The sequence below is a fragment of the Carassius gibelio genome, chromosome A3, assembly GCF_023724105.1.
Source record: "Carassius gibelio isolate Cgi1373 ecotype wild population from Czech Republic chromosome A3, carGib1.2-hapl.c, whole genome shotgun sequence".
In the NCBI taxonomy this organism is placed as follows: domain Eukaryota; kingdom Metazoa; phylum Chordata; class Actinopteri; order Cypriniformes; family Cyprinidae; genus Carassius; species Carassius gibelio.
Window position 1 is genome coordinate 26130466 of NC_068373.1, and position 24321 is coordinate 26154786.

Consider the following 24321-nt stretch of genomic DNA (forward strand, 5'->3'; position numbering starts at 1 on the left):
GTACTGTACCAGCTGGTCAGTGCGAGCAGTCTCTAGAATTAGATTCTTCAACTCAATCACCAACCACACGGATAGATAAAGCTGACGCAAATAGCCTATATGTAGAATTAATCTTAAAAGCTCCAGTGTGTTCCTCCACAGCTCTCTCAAACAGAGTATCTACTCTCTGCATAAAAAGTCATGAATGTCTTTCAGAAACTTTTAATGTTCAAACAAGTTTATTGTTGCACTTTAATTTAGATACTGGATAAATCATAATGCACTGTTGCTTAATGCAAAAATCACTGAAGTCACATAATTAAAAATAAAAAAAACATATAATATCTCTGGGATGTTTTTCTGTTTGCATAATTAAAGACACGTTCCCAGTTACGTTTCTGATGGATTTACATTTATTAATTATTCATCATTAGATGTTTAACAACTCTACAAAAGCATTAGTAAGTGAAAAAAAACCCCATACACAATACATTAAAGTTAATTTAGAACACATTAGTAGTTATGGAATCATAAGGAATTTAATGCTTTTAGGTCCGATTATAGTTACCCAAACATTCTATTAATGATTCTTTGAGTAATTTTGAGAAAGAAAGATGATGTTTGGAATCCTATTTCAATAGAACAATAACAGTACCATTTTCTTCTCACATTTTCAGAGATTGCTGTTTGTCATGTTTCTGTTTTGTTATGTTTGCCTACACATCAGCCTGAGTTTATCTGTAAAACATGCCATATGTATAGAAAAAAGGCAGACAATCCAGAAATAATAATGGAAGGAACTGAAAATCATGCGCAGGAAAAAATAATTCAAATCAACCAATCATAGTCCTAATCATAACTCTAACAATGACCGAGGTCTAAACTGGACAAAAGGTCAAACTGTGGTCACATTTAACCCTATCCCTAAAACAAGAGGAAAAATAGAGGCAAGGAACATTTTGTCAGATGTTCAGTTTTTTTATTGTACATGCTTGGATAATATTTTTACTTTGGACTTTGTACAGATTAATGTGCAAAATCTAGCTTTCTGGATGCCTTCATGTTTTTGAGATCAGTAGGGGGATCAAAGCTCTGGCAACAGAATTGTTTAGTAAACCATCAGAAACAAAGACTTTAGAAGGGACAATAATATTCACAGTAGAGCAATGAGGAGTTTACTGTAAGACTATAGCATAAGCTTGTTTGAAAGGTATGCAATGATATAAGCCGAAATTGTCAGGCTAGACTGAAAGGTAGAGCTACAGAGACTTCCCCACAATTACTCAGTACCGGTGTGTTATACTGCAAACCATTTGTCTTCATTCCTCACCAAAAGTTATGAAGCATGATGTTTTGTGAAAGAAAATAAGGAAGCTGCTTAAACACTACCCACGTTTTTGGTAGGAGAAAAATGTAAGGTTAGGCTGTGTTTGAGTTGTGCATGAATGTGACAAGATGTGAAATGTCTCAGTGTGTGCAAGTGTGGGTTAGAGTGTTGCAAAGATAATCTGTTTGGAAAGAGGAACTTTAGAGGCATCAGACTCCATGACAGAAAAGGAAGAGAACAGAGGACTGCATGTGGGTGTTTAAGAGATGTATTTTGGCAGTATTTTTAATCAACTTTAAAATGATAACATTATACTCAATATACCATTAAATACATTACGTATATTTTAAGCACCCTAAATATTTGTTAAGTGTCTTTCAATGATTATACATTTATCATGCGCTCATTATGGTTTTCAAGTAATTATTAAAATGCAGTTTAACAGTTTTAGATTGGTATAGCGTCACAATGCAAGACATCAACTTCCCAAAAGTATTCCATGTTAACTACTCACTAACCTGTTCAGTACGCACAGGACTCTAGTACAAAAGGAATGCATGTTTACTATTGTAGCATGATGCTTTCAGTACGTTTTGGCTAAAATATTCCTGAATTTTTCCACACATTTTTTTATGCTTTTGTGTAGAGCATGTTCCTGTTGCAGCATGAATCATTACTTCCAAGTCCTAACTCAAGCAAGGAGCTCCCAAACATTTTCTCAAGGGGGCTTATTTAATATATTTACTTTATTTTTCATTTTATTTAGCAGCTTATATGATTATACCGAAGTACCCAGCATCTATGGAAAGTTTGGTTAATATTATTGTATCAAATTACCTGCCACTTCGTCTTTACGGGGAACCCTGCGGTAGCATTTCTTCAACAAGACATGCTTTAACAGCAGTGATAAATTCTTGTGCACTTTCAATCTGTTGTAAGCTGAATGCCAAGAAAAGGGAGCATTTTGTTCTGACAGGAGCGGCATTCACAAATGAAGGTTTATTTTGTAAAAAAAAAAAAAACTATAAAACAAGTTAGATATATTTTCTATATTTTTTTCATGATGTTTTAAAGCATACTGGTGACACACTGGTCTTTGGGAAAATATTCCTGATACTTACTGATAAGAAACAGGTGCACTTTGTTGTAGTGGTAAACCACTTAACCATGTCATTCGTAACAATGTAAGAAACAGAATATGGAGACCAAGGACAATGACAAAAACTAGTGATGTCACTACCACCTTTACACCAGTACAGTGTAAAGTAGACAACTATGGCTGCACAAATTAGCAATCCAAAATGTCACCCAGAATGGGAACAGTTGACTCATTGGAAGACGAAAATGTGGTGGCCATATTTCAGTCTGATAGCACAGAGCTGCAGACATGCATTGAGTCATATTGACAATTCAGTGAGTTTGACATACATTTATCAACATCACATGATAAACAGCTGCCCTCCTCCCCAGTATAAATTCGATTGAAGAACAGTGGCCTTTCTTTTTTACAAAAAGAGCACTTTGTGAGAAAATCAAAACTCTCACAGGTATTGATATATGTGATTGATTTGGGGAGACTCGTCAAACCAAGGGGAAGAGATCATACATTTCTTCCAAAGAAAAACTCAGAACAGAGAGATTCAGGGACTTCTATGGCATTGAGTGTGCCACAACAACCATGCAGCAGTGCTTTCTTTTGATGAAGAACTTCCTTGAAAAAGAAGACTCCATCTTCATGTTGGCTGACGTAAGTAGGCAAATAGTCTTGTGAATTACATTTTTTGTTATTTATGTAGGCCGTATTTTACGCATGTTGAATTTTTGAGTGTTCTAAAGCCAGTTGCAGCAAAAGCATCCACTGACATGAGACATGAGCCTGCCAGCCACTCTGAGAATCATAATGCTTGGTAAGAGAAGATTTGCCTATCATTTTGGGAAAGGTTAGGGTTTTCCATTTGGGGTATTTTGTACTTCCATTTTGTAATTTATACTTGTTTTTCAGAGAACACATTTCTCTCTTCAACAAAGTGGATGGTGAGCATTGAGGGAAAGGTGGCCGACATTTTGGACAAGCATTTGGGATTTGCAGATGCCTTATCTGTATTCTTTGGCTGCTTCTACGGTTTCAAATTAGAATACCAGGAGCCTGCCTCTGTGACACTGGAACTCATACAACAGTACGTACATACACTTCTCAGTTGGTGTACAGCATACAGACAGATTCCTGCATGCCTAGCTGAAACTAATGAAGTCTGATCTGTCTTGCAATAAATCATTCCATCTCAAAATTGATTAAAATTTGATTTATTCATTTAAATTTCGGAAGATGTTTGTTCTGCTAAAGTATTACTGACAGTTTTCTAGATTTCCCCCTGATTCTGTAATTTCTCTGCTTTGTTTATATCAATGATTACAGGCTAAATAACAGAAACACTTCTCTGTATTATGCTATCAAGTTTCACAGCACCACAAAATTCATTCTCCCAAATACTCCTGAAGTTCAATCAGCACCTCTAAGAGTTTCACCAAAAACTGAACATTGTATCTTCATGAAAACATTGCAGGACTGAATTAGACAGCATAGGTTTAGCTAGGTTTATCTAATAAAATGGAAAATGGGTGTATAAAATACTGTTAACCTACCCTGATAAGGTTAAAATGAATTAGAATTAGGATTTATTTGTAAAATGTCTTCTTAAATGTTATCAGTGTAAAAAACAAACAAACAAAAAAAAAAAACTGTGTAATAATTTTCGGACCATATATATATTAGTGGTCGACCTTTATGTGTTTTTTGACAGCCTATGCCGATATCTTGGAAAGCAGGGGCCGATAACCGATATAAAGCCTACATGATTTTTAAAAATTATTATTATTAATATTTAAGAGATTTGAAATAATTTTATAATGGATTAAAAATGTATGCAGAGAACACCTGATCATGCTGGATACACATACACACTTCACAAGATCTCACAGCTGGATTCGACTAAGTTTGGAAGGTTTGTGAAATTAAATGTTCATTAGTCATTCAAAGATTTGTTTAAATTATATAATTGCATATTTGCTTAATGCTGATGGCAAATGAGAAGGTATTATAATGTTCGCCTTTCTATTAGTAATAGGCCTAATGTTAAAACAATTGTTATACTACTTTCTGTATACATTAATTCCTTTGTTTAACCCTTCTATCTGATTATTAGACAGACTTCTATCCGTATTAGACATAACTGTTAATGACGATAACAAACAAGAAAGTTTAAGCACTGTGGGCGCTCAGGCACTGACGCTCTCAGCATCGTCAAAATAAAAGTCCTGCCTCAAACACATTGGGTAAGCAGAAAAATGTATCAGCTAATGCTGATATTTGAAAAATGACAAATATTGGCCTACACATCGGCCTTGGCGATATATCGGTGAACCACTAATAAATATATTTAAAGCTCTCTCAAAAAAACTCCCCTTATAGTAAAGCTGTCTATACACTTTCTAATGAATGAATCTCCTACTTCATATGTACATCTGCACTTTTTTTTTATGATGACAGAATTTGCGAGAGAGCAGAATTAAGTCAGCGAGTGTGGAAACTGAATAACAAAACTCTGGAGATGACTCATCTGAACGCCTCTGATTGGCTGATGCATTCATACACTCAACAGACCCATGTGTGATTGGTTATAATACCCAACATTGTAAAAACGAAGAGAAGATTTTGATTATATGATTTAAAGACCCTTCCTACATGTAGCTTAACTGCATTAAGCTAACTGAGACTTGTTATAGCACTTGTATATCATTGCTCTTTTGTTGTTTTTGATTGCTTCCATTGTCCTCATTTGTAAGTCGCTTTGGATAAAAGCATCTGCCAAATGTCTAAATGTAAATGTAAACACACAAACACACACACACACACACACACACCACATGTTGGGTTTCAGTGTTTTATGTGGACATTTCATAGACGTAATGTAATGGTTGAAGCTTTTCTGTATATCTAGAATGAATGTGAAGACTTGGAAGACTTTGATTGGTAGACCTATACATTTTCATACCGCGTTTGTGGATGCATGAGTGTGATTGTTTGTTTGTGTATGTTTTATGCTAGTGCACATCTCTGGAGCATAATGCCTTTTGAATGGGTCTGAAAAAAAGGGAGATGGAGTCACAGAGCGTCAATTTTATGTTTTTCCCTCAGGCTCAGAGCCTTAGTGCTCTGTTTGCCTGTAACTTTCGATTCATTACCCTCTCACAAGGCTGTCACAGTCAGATTCTAGTTCTGATCTGGAATGTTATGAGTGCCCAGCAAGCACAGATAAACAAGTCACTGCATTCAGTCTCGATTTCCAGCTGTTCAGATTTGCTGCTCAGTCAGAGTTAGAGCTGTCACTCATTATGATGTTCATTAGCAAAACTTACAATTAGGAAACTTTGGTTTAGAACATTTCTGTGATAATATCTGACTGTGACAGTGGTTCTGTGATAATGGGTTGCAGGTTTGTTCTGGTTTGAAGATAGCAAATAATGACATGCAACTAACCAAATAAAAAAAGTATAGTTAGGGCAATCAAATAAATGGAGGACAAAATGATTCCTATGTCTTTTTGTAACTCATCAAATTAATCTGTCAAATTGGACAGATTCGTGACTTACCATCATGCTTGAATCCCGTATTATTTTGCTACATTTGTACACTTAATATTTTCAATCCTTTGTTGGGTCATCACTTGATGTTTAGTGTAAAATATGGGTCCTAAAACCTTAAGAATGAATGATCTGTGACACTATAGCTACTGGTTTGGTCAATCTGATTCTATTATGAGTAAAATAAGGGTTCATGGTTTGGCTGATTAGTTTGACTAAAGTCAACACCTGCTGGTCAATGTAATAACTACAACTTCTGGCATTAAAAAGCATCTTACTTGATTGCCATTTAAAAGCAGCATTCCATTGCTATGATATGTAAGTATTTCATTATATAGTAGTTGATGTTTTCCACTGTCCAACATAATTCAAACTTTTAACTCAACCCCAAACTTTATTTAAATCAGTTGTAGGCTGAGTGACACGCAGAACCGTTGTCTATGCAGAATGTTCTAAATTGGTTACTTCTGTATTGAATATTATATTTCAGCTGAGTTTGTACAAAGTTGAAATTAAAGCAGTTCGCTAGGTTTTGCTGATATTGCTTATAGTTCAGCAAGGAAACTAGGGTTTGTGCTGTGTACGTGAGAAATGAGCAGAAGTGATAAGTGTACTGGAACAGATGGATTGTGTTGACGCTGTTTTATTTGTATCTGTGGCAGCTATTGATATGTAGTGGAGTGTCAGAGAGATGCCATCGGAGGGCGGGATGGGATTTGCACGTCCTCCCCACCCCGAGGGCTGTGAAAGGGCAACAGGCCCTAAGCTGAAACAAGGCAGGAAGGAAGTGTTGAGAGCACATACGAATGCCTGGGAAGCCTATCTGCATTCAAGCCTTGATTAATTTCATGAATCTATTTGTCATCTTTTTTTAATAGTGACTGGACCATTGTCAAGCCTGTTTCACACTGTAGTCGTAAGACGCACCCACATTAAAGGAATAACCAAAATGTCAAAGATCTCGTCATTTACTTACCATCATGTTGTTGCACATCTGTATGGCTTGGTTTCTTCAGAGGAAGTCAAAAGAAGAGCCAAATGCATAAACCTAACCACTTAAGACTGTTTCTTAATAAGTTTGACCAAGTAGGGGTAATCAGTCTTACTTTTCATTTTCAAATTAGATTGAGCTTCCTTTTTATGTAAATGGATTGAAAAAGTGATACAAAAGACAAATATGTAAAAGACTCGCCTAAGCAGTTAAACTGGTTGCTTTTGTACATTTTACATATATTGTAGCTTAAAAGCTTCAAATGGATGTAAAAGTATAATGTATAATTATAAAGTCACACAAAAGTATAATGTAATCCAATACAACTTGGGAACTATATTCTAAGTCTTTTAAAGCTCAAGCATAGATTTTTAGGAATTACCGCCAAAAAGTCATTATTTACCAAGAATCTTTACATCCAGTTCTCCTTGATGTGTTCATGAGAAGTAGTGATGTCTGATTTATAAACAATTGGTCAGATTCATTGGTTGATTTGCTTCACAAGACTGGTTCGTTCATGATCAGACAGATCTGCTGAAATCACTAGCTCAGTGATCATGTCATAATAGTTCTTGATACCAAAACCTAACAGGATAGATTTAATGCACTACATCACTAATAACCAAATAGGAGAGTGTTCACAACATGATAGAAATGTCTGAACTTTTATTCACCCTAAGCCCTGCCCCTCAGCCTCTTCAAGTACACACTTCAGTGACGTAACTCTGCACAGATGGGCAGTCGTCTGCAGTGGAGTCTGGACCAATGCAGGTTCAGTCCAAAAAGAGCACATGAAGGGTGTATTACTGAAGCTGATGCTCATCGCATCCATCTGAATCATAAAATGACACGAGATACTCTACAGTCTCATGGATTTACATGATTGTGAACAGCTACAAGACTGAATGATTGCATAAGAGTGTAATTTAAGACAAGGTACAGGGTACAATACTGACAATTTTCTCCCACTTTAAAGATGCACCAATTAAGGTACATTGTAAATAAAGATATTTTAAAGGTGTAATAAAACGACCCAATACATAAATTTAACAACTGCCTTAATTAGTAATAAGTAGCAATTAGGAGTTTATTGAGGCAAAAGTTGTAGCTAATATTGAGTTAATAGTGAGAAATGGACCTTAAAATGATATGGGACCAAAAATATACATCAGTCTTTCTACTTAAAAATGTCACATTTAATTCAGTGTCTTATTTGCCGTTTCTTTGTAATTACTTCAGAAATTTACAAGCAATTTCTGAGCAAAAATTCATTGGTAGTACATTTGATAAATATATAAAAACAATATAAACTCACACAGATGAAGATGCTTACATATCAGTGGCCTGAAGATGTTTTTTTTTAAATTTCCTTTAAAGACCCATTTTGATATGACATGGTCAGAATGAATCACAAAAAGAGTTTTGAAGAACATTCACACTTCTCGCTTACATAAAATGTAAGTAAATTCTGAGTAAGAGCACCAAATGTGAGACGTGAGAACAAAAGACACAGAACAATCATAAAGGGGTGCATTCGACTCATGCATTCTTTATAGTCTTCTGAAGTTATATAATAGCTTTGTGAAGAACAGACCGAAAGCTATCTTGAAGATTTTGACGTCCGAGGTCACCATCCACTTCTATTGTATGGAAAGGAGCAGATGGGACATTCTGCTATCACAGAAGAAATTAACTCAAAAGATCAGACAACATGAAGGTGAACACATGATGACAGAATTTCCTTTTTTGTCTGAACTATCCCTTTGAGCATGTCTGGTAGATGCAAGGTGCACTGCTGTCCTGGCTGTCTCTTATTCTCACTCTGTGTTGTGTTTTGTATCTGTTTGTCATGCTCTCTTTCTCCAGCTGTTGAGTAGTTCTAGAGCTTCTGTTTTTCTACCCTCAGGCTCAACAAACCCATCTGAAGGAGCTGCACTGTCCAGATGACAAAATGCATTATAATGAAACGACGTAGACTTGTTATCAGTGACAGATGGAGCACACAGAGAGATAATGAATGCAATTTCAGTTTCAAGTCATTTTAAAAACTGACGTGTGGTCCTTGGTGTGCCTTCTATTTAACGTAGCCTTCAAAGCTATCTCACAGATGCAGTTTGTCAACAGTGAGTAGTACCACAAAATACCTTGATATTACCCCGTATGAGCTTGGTAAAGGAAAGGTGGCGCTACATAATGCCCCTCAAATGTTTCTGCATTAATGATATTTCAGTATAGTCTATACATCTCTTCATCACGTTGGACTGTCAATTAAAATAACAGAGTTCATTAACCAGATTAAAGTTAGTTGAACTGTTGACATGTTTATAGCTAGCTTCCTGAATACTAGCATCTGGCTTTTAGACATTTGAATTTAACTCTATCAACCCCTCGAGTCCTGAGGTTTTAAAAATCTGCAATGGGATCGAGCTCTTGCAATGCATTGGCCAGCATATTAGCAGACGAATCTGGCTGTAGATAAAAATATGCACTATAGCTGAATGTATATAATTTGAAGTGAGTGAGATCTTTGCTCTGGGGCAATCGTGCGAGGAGATCAGGCAGATAGAGAGAGTGTGAGACCAAGAGAGAGAGACAGAACAACGTATTTAATTAATGTATAATGTCACTGTGATGACTTCATGTTATGCATTTATTTTTTACTGTCTAATAAATCAAATCAAATCAAATTAAAAAAAAAAAAAAAAAACAAGAAGAGAGAACGAGAGATGGGGTCCTGCCTTTTAAAACAGCAGGATGGGAAGTAGCTCTATACCATACTTGTTTAAAACATGCCAAAATATAATTAAAACAAAGTATTTTGAAGTAAAACATAATTATTTTGAAATGATAACAAAAGGCACGATAAGAAACGGTTAAGAAACACAGTCAAGAACATGAACTCTCTTTAAGTACACTTAAGTGGCATTTTATTATCATTAATATTATATTTGCAAGTAGTAAAATATAAATATTCTTAAAAATATCTATATGAATTTAGCATTTTAAACCAAGTCTCTGAAGAGACACAATCTTTATACAAGACTTTATATGAAGAACACCTCATATTTCTGTGTTACTGAAATATACTGAAATATACTAAAATTACGCAAATATTGTGTGCAAAAAACAGTGCTAGACAGTAAGTGGGCACAGTAAACTTATTTAATTTCCCACTTTTATTGGTATCACATTTCAAGTCAGTGAGCCTAACAGCTGAAACTGGAACATACATTTTCTGAATGTACTGTATTGGGTAAATCTGGTCAATCTAGAAGATTTCTGAATCACAGTGAAGATTTCAGTACCCTATCGTTCATGATGCTCGCTTGATGAGTTGCAATGAGAAATTAGGTATTCAGTCATTGTACAAGTTAATTGTGGTAATGAACAATAATGCATTCAAAACACTGCTTACGGTGTGACCTCCAGGGACTGAATATCAGGCCAATACAATTAACAATAAACCAACACAACAGATCAAACTCAGCCCACTTACTTTATCAACATGAGTCAAAGTAAGTCAGTTTAACTCCGAGAAAGAGGTTTAAGAGCTGACTTCATAATCACATCGTGAATGAGTCCATTAAGCTCTAATGGAACTGATAAAACCTGAGAGGAAGCAATGGTCCCATTATGAGCAATATTTATAGCAGATACAAAATTGCCCCTCTATCATTGTCATTATGACTTTTGACAATTATGTCTGTACGTCATGAGGATAAAGAAATAAAGGGAGGGAAATTGCACTTCACAATGCCATTTCCAGTATTATTTGATGGGGGATACGCCTGGTCGTATTTATGCTATTTTTACCAGCAGGTACAGATATAAACAACAGCTCTAAGTGTGCGTTCAAAGCCTGGTTCAGGGAGATTCATCAGAACAAATTACTTAAGTGTATAATGTGTGAACATCACAATTTCCACTCAAGTTCATTTATCTACTTTTAAACTGTGTCCTTTGAAATTTTTTAATTTAATTTTGTAATCCATCCATGGTCACTGAAAGCCAGTGGAAGTAAACTTGTTTTTGTCAGTGTGCAGAGCTCTTGCTTTCTTGCTGGGACAAGATATTAACATTATTGTTAAAAAATCTGTGCATTGAAGAAACTTAAGCCATTTAATCTTTTATGGCCTTGAATTTGTTATCTGTTAAAAACTGAATGCATTCCCAGGCTTTTCAAGGACCTACTATGTTGAGGCCATAACATAATATTGTGCAAGCAACCATTATATAAAAACAAAATGTCTTTGTTAATTTATAATCTGTACCTGTAATCATTATTTGCATGAAAAGGAATACAAGCTGTTGGTGTTTTTTCAGTGGGAAACTAAAGTGAATTGTATACTGTATATAGGGAAGTGGTTTTATTTTTGTTTGTTTTTTGCAAAAATGTATATAGTAAATGTATATGTGTATATATATATATATATATATATATATATATATATATATATAAAAACACAAGTACACACTTTCGTTTGAAGACCAGTTCTCACTATTAACTTACTATAGTTTTGCCTCAATAAACTCCTAATGTGCTGCTTATGAATACTTAGTAAGGTAGTTGTTAAGTTTATGTATGTAAAATAATCACTTTTAAACATCCCGGAAAGGCTTGTTGAGCCAAAATTCACCAACCCAATTTCATGAGAACACAAGTATTTTATGAGGGTTTAAGTGTTTTCGGATGAATCTATTTGATGTGATTCACAATAGCATAAAAGTCCAACCCATAAACCTAACCATCAGTGGATCATAGACATTGCATGAAAATGCACAAATTCATACATGTTATAGCCACTAAATCGCCAAAACATAAAAAGTATACAGGTACAAGTATATGAAGCCAATATAACCTTCGAACTAACCTTCAAACAGTTTTAAACATCTAATCAAGGCTTTAAGACAAAATTCACAGTATAAACCAACCTGGTATCCTGAGAAAATGTAACTATTGTACAAGGTTTTATATGATTTCATACAAATTTGTACAAAGAAGCTAAAAAAAAAAAAAAAAAGCATGAAGGTCCACCCATCAGCGAAGTGTAAACAGATCATACGAAAACATGTGAATTACATTGTACAAATTCATAACAATTGTGAAAGACAAACCATGTATTTTATATATACATATATTTTTTTTCTTTTTTTTTTTTACTTTAATTTATTTATTCACCATCTTGATATCACAATTAATAAAAAAAAGCATTACACAAACACGTTTTAATCTACAGCATGTCTGGCCAACCATACCATCAGCCCATCTACATTGCAAGAGAGCTACACAACACAAAACTAGAACGTACCCATTAAAATGAGCAAAGCTTCAACACTGTCTGTTTACAGTGTAGACATGATCTTTGAATATAATGGCAGTGTTCTAGAATTATTATTTTGCATCAGTCATTTTCAATGTGGCTGAGGTATACTATGAAACACAAACACTGTGATAAATTAAAAAAAATTATAATTTGAGGGGAATCCTTATAGATAAATATACAATACATTCAACCAAAGCCACTGCAGTCAAAGGGAAAAGTATTTCAGGGGGAAAAAAAGATGTTTTATGATATTTTTGCTAGGACTGCGTGAGAAAATAGTAATATATAATGACTTGATATAGTGACATGTTTGAGTTTTTGCCAACAAATAAAATTAAAGGAACAGTTCACTAAAAATTAATCATTGTCAAACCATTGCATGACATTTCAAATGAGATATTAGAATGTCAAAGCTGCTCATTTCTGTACAAGAAAAGCAGATGATATACTACCAAGCTCCAAAAAATCTGTCCATATAATTTGTGAGCATATCATACTTTGGGTGCAACATCATTACCATTCAGATACTTAAAAAACAATGGGCTCTATTTGTCAAATGTTTCACAGATTCAGGTTTCCATCTCTCCTGTTTCTAAAGCATGGCTCCTGGGATACTATAGTTCATTCCTAGATATTCCAAGAGGTTCTGAAGCTTGAATGCAGAGAGATGAGCATAACAGACACTTTGTTCCCTCACTGAAAAATTTGGCATCACTTCAGTTTTGCTACAAGACTACAGTTGAAATAGAAGGCAGACCAGTGTATGCATGATTTATCAACTTTCAAAATTACTCTCATGCTTGGATAACATTTCATGATGCCAATTTTAAAAAAATCTGTTTTAAATATTCAACAGGCTGTTTTGTTTTGGTAGGCAACCTTAGGCAAATAATTTAATGTTCTTTTATCCCTTGTGGCGATAAAGTATTTCTGTCTTTTGAAAAAAAGTCTAACTGGATTTGGTAGGAGTCTTTAACCTGCAGTTATTAAAAAAAATTGGCACAACTATCTCACTTTTACCACAGAAGGACTGAATTATATCATCCGGTTTCACTCAAAATGCAAAATTGGTCTCGACTGTTTGCAAAAAAACAAAAATGCCAGCAGTTTCTTTTCTTAGCTAACTGAACACTAACCCAGGACCTACGTGTTTCTCTCCCTCCCCCCGCAAAGCAAGCACAGAATACACACCGTCTGCATAAACAACAGAAATAACAGACACCACAAAACAAAATCTCAACCGGCATTTACAGATATCTACATATTTAACAATTATAAATTAGAATTGTGCAAATTGCCCCACATAGTTATCTGCGTTATTCATCGTTATTATCATCACGTGTTTGATGACCTAAAGAAAATATAAATGTGCATCATAATGCACACAAATGCCACAATATGGGGCATCAGCTGCTCATTGTCATTAAAGGTGAAGTATGTGATTTACACATCATTAGTGACACTAAACAGAAATGCAGAAATGAATTCTACAAACAAATGCTCTATTTTACAATTGTTCAGATCAAGTTAATGTCAATAACTGGGGAATCCCATCTGTTAGGATTCTCATTCAAATTAAACGTATAGTTGCTCGACATCTCAACTATAGATACTAACCAGACAAACCTTAACCCTATGGTCTCTTTGTTATTGTTATGGCTCAGCTGGGCCACTCAAACGAACAGATTTTGTGGCAATAATGTTGCAGAAATGACACACTTCACTTCTATACTTCACCGCAATCTCATGTCAGTGTCTTTCGGTTGCATATTTTTTTATAGCATATCTTGAATTGAGCATGACAGATATCCTCTGAATGAAGAATCATTTTGATCGATGTTGAAGGTTATAATTTGTTCTAAATTTTCTCTTCGCTTTCTGGCTCTTGTTCTCACACTTCCTGAACATCTTTCAAAGCTCTATGGCAAAGATTTGAATGCCTATTAGGAGATGAGAAGTATGCGAGAGAAGAAATAGTTGCTAATTAATACTGACTCTTGAACATATCATCATGGCTGGTGGACAGTCATCTCTTCTGACCACTGACACAGGGGAATCAGATCTGTCATGCTACTCCATTAAGAAACGGACCCAGACCCTTTGAAGCATTTCACTTAGGGCTGTATTTTGCATGCTTGACCAAGCATATTTCCTTGAAGGGAGCAAATCATCATCATTAATAGTGGCACATTCACATCTAATGTGTGCCTGATGCCCGGTTCACTATACAGAATCTGCTTTAAGCAACTTTCACCTCTGAAGACTGGGTAACTTACTTCGCTTGGTGAATCTTTGTGTATTTGTTTCAATATCGGAGTCTATGACCTACAGAAAAAGGCACACGGGTTATACTTGATCAGTCTACATCTATACCTTAGCTTGGCAATTAATTTTGAACAAAGACAAAGATGCTTTTAATTAAATTACACACAAACATCTGTAAATATTACATGTACCCAAAAGCGTCAGTTGATTCCAAAATATACGGTATGCGAACAAAAATGCTGGTGTGCAAGGCTTCTTCGCTTACTCAATCAGCAAATGTTCTTGACTAATCAGCTTCACTCATTTTTGGCTTTGCTGGTCCATCAGCACCACAATAGCATAAACCTGCATGGAAATTCTGGTCCAAGTTGGTATTTTCTACAGAGACATGTGGGGTTCCTTCAGTTTAAATGGAGCTCACGCACTCTGAAATGCATTAGCTGGTTTAGTAAAGTTTTTGACAAGTTCAGTTAAGTGTATCTTTTCCTACATCTTCCGGTCATCCAGATGCGCTGGTTGTAGATGTTTTCTTGTGATTGTTCCTATTGGACCCTGCAGTCCCAGTGGGTTTTCTCTACTAAATCATCAACATCACAGATAGCTACTGTATTTAAGACTAGAGGTAAGACTCTGTTCTTCACATTGAGTTTTTTAGCATGTACATTTGTGCAAATCTTTCTTAACCTACTGTATGTTCACCTTCTGCTCACTGCTGATCCTGCCTGACTGGGACGGTGTCAACTGAGCATCAAGTAATGTTATGAACGGGTGCCCATCATGTGTCCATCAGAGAACGCAGTGCTCTCACAAACTCACACATCAACACACATACACACTCCTCTTGCTCCAGCCAGGGTCAAGGTTTCAGGACCCTTAGCCAAAAGAAGCAAGAGTGCTTGAGTATTATTCTGTGAGACATCTGGAGGTCCTTATGCTCACAGGTTGCTCTTCGCATTGCCCTGTTGAACGCTACAACACTTTCCCCTGTCCACCATGACTATGTCCTCTGTTATCGAACTGCAGGTGGAACTATCTTGTGGTGTGGAGGTGAACTGCAATCCAGGACCCATACCATTCTGGCTGCTGGACACCAACATCTGCTTCTCTTCTGGACTGCCCAGCCGGGAGGTAGTGGTAGCGATATCAGGCAGCTGCGAGAGGTTGGTAGGAGGGACCAAGATGCTGCCACTCTTCATCTGAAGGGACTGGCTGTAGGTGTGACGGTACTCCTCCTCAATGTCCCTCCCAAGCTTCCAACGTCTCCATTTCTTCAGAATCTCAGACTGAACCTGACCAATCGAGAACATTCACATAACGGTTATAAAACAGACTTGTAAAGATTGAGCCAGATTTGTGAGGATGGGTATATTAAAAAGAGTATCTAACGTACCTCCTTGTTGACGAAGCAATATAAGATGGCTACCAGCAGCCCCTGTGAACATGTCAGAGCACGAATAAGCAATTAATTTAAGAAACACTTAAAAAAAAAAGTTGTATAAGTGGACAACCTGCTGAAATATCCAGGGATGTGCTTACTACAATGACAAAACTTACTGAATAACTACCATAGTATAATTTATTTTTGAAGAAGTAGCTAGTCACAGCTGTTTCCCAAAACTGTAGTCATTTTGTCACACATCAGTTTTTTTAACCACATTGGCTCAATAATAAAGGACTGTCGTTATTAATGTTGTGCAGGTCATGGAGTGCTAACTTCTGCTAATTAATCAGTTTATGATGGAGTTCATGCCAGATTATTGCAATAAATAAGGAACATGGCATCCGAGGACTACTTTGCCATATTTGATCTCCATTGTTTTGCTTTATTTAGAGATGTTTGATTCAGTGATGGGTTCTCTCTTGTGTAATTACGCATATGCATATGCACACTCTTCGAAATGCTGTTTTCATTCTCTTGAAAAACTAAACTGAGCTTCAAATCACCAGTTTGAAGAGAGCTATAGTTCCAACAACACAACTTTGAGATGCTATTTGCGGATGTTTGCTAGAACTATGGTTTCGTGAACAATGGAACTTGAGATCATATAACTAACAATGCATTTGGGAAACATAACCATACAACTGTTTGCTGGTTTATGTTGTGTTTGGGATACTGGTCTCAACGGGATGCTGGTTTTCTAACCAGGCTTTTTAACTGGCTTTTCCAACAAGACTTCCATGTTAACCAACTTCACCAGAAGGTCAGACCAAACAAAATTTGGTTTGATTTACCAAAGTAGGTCTTGTTCACTGGTCAACATCTTTAGCTGATCATAAAGTACTATTCCTATCAAATTAACTTAACTTAAACCACCACTAACCATCATAAACCCACCTGGATATGTAATCCTTTGGATAAAGTTTGAATCAACTGCAAAAAGGCCAGCTAAACTCTGTTTTGAGGTTGTTCATTGTCATACATAAGCATTTTCAGAGATCTTTAAAAGTAATCATCAGTCTATTTTGCGAATGAGATAAACCTGACACTTTGAATGAGTTCATTTAGTGCAATCTGCAGTAAGATGTTCAAAAGCCAATAAGCATGAAGTGTCTACAGATGGACACACAACAGTCACGTTTATGGCCTCGCTCTCTCTCCCTTACCCTGAATCTTTACACATGTGTCAACAGGGCAATTCCTCCAGGCAGATGATACAAATTCAACACATTGCAGCTGCGCTCCACTTGAGAGTCATTACCAGTTTGTCAAAGGGTGAGTCCGCCAATTTGTAGCATTTGCTCTCTCAAAGCAATTAGTCCTGACATTGTAAATAAGTTACAGAATATCAGTTTGTTTTTCTAAGCTGCTGCCCAATCAATGGACATTTGAATGCATTGCTAATTTGCAATATATGAGGCTTTTAGACAGATTTTGGCAAGGTGAGGTGTTTGGCAAGAGATTTCTCTGTTTAGTGGCATATCGAGAACAAAACAATTTATTTGGAGTAATTTTGAGCTTGTTATCCATCTGCTAGTGAGGGTCAGAGTAATGCAGCATTTAAAACTGAATTCACTTGAGAATGCCTTTTAAATTCCAATTCAATCCCTGAAAATGGCTTAGTCTAATGAAATTGTTCTGTTGTCTGACTGTGTGGATCTGATTCGAACGACAACTCAGTAGATTCCTTTTTCTAGCATTCCTCTAAAACTTCACAAATTGAAAGGAGAACAATTCTACAATTCTGAGTTTTCCTCAACCATGATTAGAGTGATGGTGTATTAAAACTTCCTGACCTGGAAGGAGTTGAAGAAGAGGTCGATGAAGAGCTTTGTGAGGCGCAGGGATAGAGCACCATGTGAGGTAGACTCATCAGTAACAAATGAAAACAGGACCGAATGGATCCCAAGTAATGGAATCAGGGTGAGGGTTGACTTAGCAAGCCTAAATTTGGGAGAAAATACAAAGATAGACAGTTAATCTGGAATAAAAATGCACAACATTGTGCAAATGCTCAAAGTTCACCCAAAAATGAAGTACAGTCATCATTTTTTTCACCCTCATGTTGTTTCAAATCTGTATACTTTTCATTCTTTTTTCAATATATTATTTTATACTTATATTTACAAGTACAATAAGTATGAAAAATCTGTCCATCTCAAATCTGTTTCACAAATGCTCTGATTAAAGCAATGTGCAAGCATGCAAATGATTAAAGTATGGTGGTTTGTGTGCAATAGCGCATTACATTGTTGTCAAAAACCACATCTCTTATAACCAACTGTGGTGCAAATGCTTGAATGCTCTGAAATGAAGGGAATTTAAGATTATCAGCAAATAACTAACAATTTTTAATATGTTCCTCATCTAAAGCTATTGTTTGGCTCCAGAATACCTGTCGTACGGGCTTACTTTTATTGCGCAATTAGTTTTTCCATCAACACTTCTTATTTTGGGTTCTAATGAAGCAAAAGGAATAAATTATGCTATACATTTCACCTTTGGGTGAACTAACCCTTTAACTGTAGGACACCTACCGGAGCTTGTAGTCAGAATATCTCATTTGGTGCGCCCTCAATTTGGACACGAGGATCTTGATGATGTGTATGAAGATGAAAAAGTTAATCTTGACAGAGAGAGAGAGAAAAAAATGCCTTGATTAAGACCATTATGTCACAAAACTGACACAGCAGTTTCCTCACAGCACAACCAATGACTCAAGACTCAGATGAGGGACTGGGGCAGTGAGGAGCGTAGGGGGAAGGAAGTCAGCGGGAACAGCATTCATAAAGTCCAGCTCTTTAACATAGGAATTCCTGCCCACTACAGGAACACTTGAGACGTGGACAGATTCACAGAAACGTCACTGCACATTTCATTATGCCTGGCAAGTTTGCACAGTAATGTGCCTTTCAACGCAATCAAGTGGAAATAAAACACTGGAGGAGGGGGAAAGCAGTTCTTTGAAATCATAGCTGTGGACCCTAAAACATATCTTGTGAAGTAGGCTGCTTCCTGATGCACTGAGAGTGGACATGTGTGCTTCATGTATAATGGAAATGACTTCAATTTTGAACGTTGCTTAATGCTTAGCCAAATACAAGGCAATTGGGTGTGATGGTGTGACCGAAGATGGAAATTGCAGGGCATAAAATATTTACCCTACTGTGTTCTTTATATTCTTTCAATTATGGCAAACAAGAAAGTGAAGTGACATTCAGCCAAGTATGGTGACCCATACTCAGAATTTGTGCTCTGCATTTAACCCATCCGAAATGCACACACACAGAGCAGTGAACACACACACACACACACAGAGCAGTGGGCAGTCATTTATGCTGCAGCACCCGGGGAGCAGTTGGGGGTTCAATGCCTTGCTCAAGGGCACTTCAGTCGTAGTATTGAAGGTGGAGAGAAAACTGTACATGCACTCCCCCCACCCACAATTCCTGCCGGCCCGAGACTCGAACTCACAACCTTTCGATTGGAAGTCAGACTCTCTAACCATTAGGCCACGACTTCCCCACTCAAGCATGGACACTCAAGACACTCAAGCCTGGGTCATACTAGTAATAGCAGTATTATCAAAATTCTTACTATGGTGTGCATGTAGAGGTTAAGAAAAATATTACTTTCGTGAATGTGAATTTTAATTGAAATGGCCACATGCTGTTGAATTAGAATGACAGAACAGGACATCTCATTACAGAAATTCATTAGTGGTTTAATTATATTTGTCTAGCCTAAGCATGCCAATTTATTCCCTGATACATTGAATCTTTGGTAACACTTTAGCTTTGATTTGTTAACATTAGTTAAGTTAACTATTAAGAAATGAAAAATAATTTCAACATTTACTAACACATTATTAAAATCTGAATTTGGATCACTTAATATTATTTAATGGGCCTGAGCTAACATGAGCTAACAATGAACAACTGCATTTTTGTTAACATTTGAAAAGATACTGAAACAAATATTTTGTTCATTATTAGGTAAAGTTAGTTTATGCATTAAGTCATGCCCAAATTGATTTGATTTTGAAGCAATATTTACACTGGAGCTGGCAGCTTCAGCTAGATAATCAAGGCTAAAATGCAATTTTGAACTCATGTTGACTTCAAGGGTGGAGGTAAAGTTTGATTAGCAGTGCTCTGACTATGGGACACTCGGGCAGATATGTACATGAATGAGACTTGCACTCACCAACACGGCCAGCAGGATTGGCGAACGAATTATCCACCAGTACTCCATGTTAATATTCTGCACCCAGCATCTAATCAACAACAAGAGATCAAATACATCACTGTACATGAGCAAATATATGGCCAACTATTGTTCATTAAATATACTCAATACAGACAAACGTTTACTGAAGCAACTTCGGTTTACTTGGTCCATGATTTCCATTTTATTTAATTTATTTGTACTGTATGTCTCTCAATCATCATTGTATTGCAATGCATTTTTTTTTTTGCCCTCAACAATAAAAACTGCAAAGATTTGATAATAAAACTAAGTATTTAAATATAATCTTACTAGACATATTAATCTATGTGAGATATAGAGTGAGAACTGATTTTATGTAAGTATTCTGTTATAAATATCTCATTGATTTACAATACAAGCTATCAGAATATCATCTTGCATATCTTTGCTTAGTTTTGGCCTCTGAATAAAATTTAAGTGTTTTTGAACCTCAAGTCTGAGCTCCATATTCTTTCGATGAGCCATAAAATCCTGATGCATGAAATGTTACTTAACACAAATCATACATGCAAACTTTATTTCAGATATTTGCAATATTTTGTCTAGAGGTTCAATAAACTGAATTTATTTATTTATTTAATATTTTTGTATTTAACTATTCAGAGTTAATATATTCTAAATGTGTTTATGATTTAAAATGTTCCTGTGGCTCAATAGTAGACCATTGTTTTAGCAGCACAAAAGGTTGTGGGTTTGATTCCCAGGCAACACACATAATGGTAAAAAGAAAATAGCCTGGTGAGTTGCGACTGCTAAATGCATAAATATAGGGTTATTCGTTAGAGTTTGGATTTTTCTTATTCTGATTTTTATTTTATTGTAAAAAAAATTAACTTGACATTTCATGTATAAAACTTTTTTTTTTTTTTTTTTTTTTTTGGCGGTTCGATTAAATAATGCAAAATGAACTAGATGTTTAAAATTCTGGCCTACAGCATATTACTTGTGGTTCATTAATCACACTTGAAATGGAAGGTAAAATTAAGTGCATTACAGTGTGCTCTTCTGTTGCATACTGCACATTTTGACTATCACAGTAGTAATTCAATGCATTCAGAAAACCTGCACACTGAAAATGCAGCATTATCTCAGTATCTTGAGTGATAGTGTGGAAATAAAACCCAGCGAATGAAACAAATAGCCTCACAGACACATAACAGATGACATGCTGACTGAATGGGGATAATGCTCACTTTATCAACAGGAAGGAGTGATTCTTTTATCTGCACAGGACGGGAAAGTTCAGATGGATGGATGGGGTGATGAGTGCGGGAGAGTATAAATCTGTCCTCAACCCCTAGCAGGCCGTGACACATTAAAGTGGAGTCACAGATATACAAACTATAAACGATTTATGTCAGTCTCTGTGCCTGCTATAGAAAAAAAGGCCTGGGCTACAGAGGTACACTTATTTATAAAAACAGAATTTATTTTGGAAATAAAAAACTTTTGGGGTGACCTATTACTTTAAGGGTGAACTGAATGTCATTTTTTCGGGAAACTCAGCTGCATTTTAATTGCAATTAAATAAAAAATATATTACAGCTTAAAGTAATATATTATATAATTAGACAACTTTAGAGTGTTTTTGACCTTTGTATGCAATTTCATAACTTCTTATGTTTCTGAAATATGGTTAAAGTATATAATTTTAGGATATGAAGCACATTCAATTAAATTAAACATACTCCATTTTCACAGATGATTTATATCGAACACTCTTAATATATTCAAAGTCACTTGGCTGATGCAAAAAAAAAAAAAAGCAATTATGATTGATTACAATATTTGCAGTCTTTTTCGTTTGTCCATTAAATCCTAACGACTGCTATTATATGAGTTTTGTGACTCACAAGACTGAAATGTTTTCACGAGAGTGTCTCCCACATTAAGGAGAGACATTACACAACATCAGGAGTTCAATTCATTTCCATGAATCATTAAAACGACTTTATTTAATTGATACAAAATTTGGAACGGAAGTGCCAATGTGACTTTTTATGTATTAAAATATGTTAGTACTCAAATATGCATGCAAAAATATGTCTATTTGACTGAAAGGATGGTTGAAGCAGAAAAATATCAAGATATTATTTTTAGCTTTATCATCCAGCTCTTACAGAAAATATAAAGAAAGTGCAACGTTTAACTATTACCATATGGAAAATCTCCTTCATGTACATTTTACATTTAAGGGAGCAACAAGGTCTCATACTAGAGTGCTACTTACAATACATCTGATGTATAGCAGGCTAATGTATGCGAATTACAGTATGTACTGTAGTCAGCTTCTAAATTAGATGAATATGGCTGAAATACATACTACTGAACATGTAAACTCAGCGCCCACAAAGGGTCATTGAAATAAATTTACATCTTGAAAACCCTTCCAACAATAACATGTAAGATTTATGAGATTTTACAATGCACTGTGTAACTCAATGGCTGTTACAAGCAAGACTTGTAAGACTGGAGGGGATGTTGCAGGTAAATAAAATGCTTAACAGTCATTTATCATAGATGAAAATCTGTGTAGCATCACTGCATTTGACAGTATCGGGGCAGCATGTGTTCACAACTTATGTGCTTGATTTGTTATAAAACAAACGCTACAGTGACAGAGTACTGATGTCGGCCAACTCTCCAACTGCAAAAAACACACCGACTGTTTGACGTGCACTGGCTTTCATCAGCAACAAACACACTCTTCCCACACGGCTCTAGAACTTACTCTTCATTCTCATACAAGTACTTCATGATCACCCACGGCAACACGAATATCAGAGGGACCCCTGAAAGAGAAAGAGAGAGAGAGACCATGTGACACGAGGTATAAACCATCTGCCGCGCTCTGTATGAGGAAGCTCTTAAACCCAGCTAATGAGTTCACAGAGTAAAAGCCCTGAACCTCTCACCCCAGCCAATACACTGGTAGATGCCGAAGTAATTCCTCTCCGTCAGGACTGTCACGACCAGAAGGCTGTGCAGGTAGATGCCCTCCACCAGCAGCCAGTAGTTGTTAGCTAGTATACTGTACTGCATCATCACCATTGCAACTCTGCAGCCGACCGCCGTCTGAAACGCAGAGTTCATGGGTCACTGAAAGCTTTCGGCTAAATTTTAACCCGCCTCCTCCATTCAGATTTGCACAGTAATCGATTTTATACTATATCTATATTAACATGCATTTCAAAGAATATTCCTGGTCATTTGCAATACACTGTACGGTTTATGGGCAGCATATTAGCATACAAAGTCCTTAAAAGCAGAAAGTGAAAGGTTTTTTTTTTTTTCATTAAATGTCTTTCATGAAAACTCCAACTTCATGAGTAAAATGTTTTAAATGTTTGCCAACACAAACTTTCTTTTGGCTTTAAAAAAACAACAACTACTATTAGGATTTACTGAAGACAGTAAAATGAATAGGCATGGCAAGTTATTTTTGCAGCTTAACTTATTATATATGCATTTGTAAAAGATGCAACATTTATGGGAGGAGATCACTAAAATGAATCATGCAATGTCATATACTGAGGTTTGCTGTAGTCAATTTACTGGTTTTGCATAATTTAACGGCCAAAAATGCATGTCTTAACCCATGTTGTGAAAGACATATCTGTGTCCGATGCTAATTTGATCTGTTTGAGTTTATGTTCAGTAATCTAAGGATTGTCAGAAGATCATCAAATATCATTAGATATGGGATTGTGCTCTCATGCTAATTTGCATTGTTTAGTGAATCTGGACATAAATGCACATAATATGCTACACGTTAACATTAGTTACCAATATAGCTATAATATATATATATATATATAAAACGTTGTAAATGCCAAAAGTTGTTAATATATCAGAAATAAATATTCGGACACTGTTTCTTTAAAAGTAGAATGACACTTTGTTCTTATTGAAAACACATCCAACAAGAACAGAAAAATCCCCTAACTGAAGAATTCCCACAACATGCTGTCCATAGACAGTCAATTGTAAATAACCCAGAATTTTGAAAATAATAACAAAGGTATAGGATTATTAAACATGTGTATGAATCTAGAGATACATTTCAAAAGTTTGGGGTTTGCAAGAT

At 35.8% G+C, this 24321-nt stretch overlaps 1 protein-coding gene across 2 annotated transcripts in view; it reads right to left on the minus strand.

The window, feature by feature from the left end:
- Positions 1-10082: 10082 nt before the first annotated feature.
- gcgra (glucagon receptor a) overlaps positions 10083-24321 on the minus strand; it is a 47232-nt gene continuing 32993 nt past the window's right edge. For both annotated transcript variants that reach the window (XM_052552838.1, XM_052552847.1), the window contains exons 8-14: positions 23150-23309; positions 22966-23026; positions 20172-20241; positions 18503-18591; positions 17762-17909; positions 15918-15959; positions 10083-15816 (exon numbers count right to left, since the gene is read on the minus strand). In XM_052552838.1, the coding sequence (XP_052408798.1) occupies positions 15463-15816; positions 15918-15959; positions 17762-17909; positions 18503-18591; positions 20172-20241; positions 22966-23026; positions 23150-23309 (924 nt within the window). In that variant the 3' untranslated portion in view covers positions 10083-15462. The remainder of the gene's footprint in view (positions 15817-15917; positions 15960-17761; positions 17910-18502; positions 18592-20171; positions 20242-22965; positions 23027-23149; positions 23310-24321) is intronic.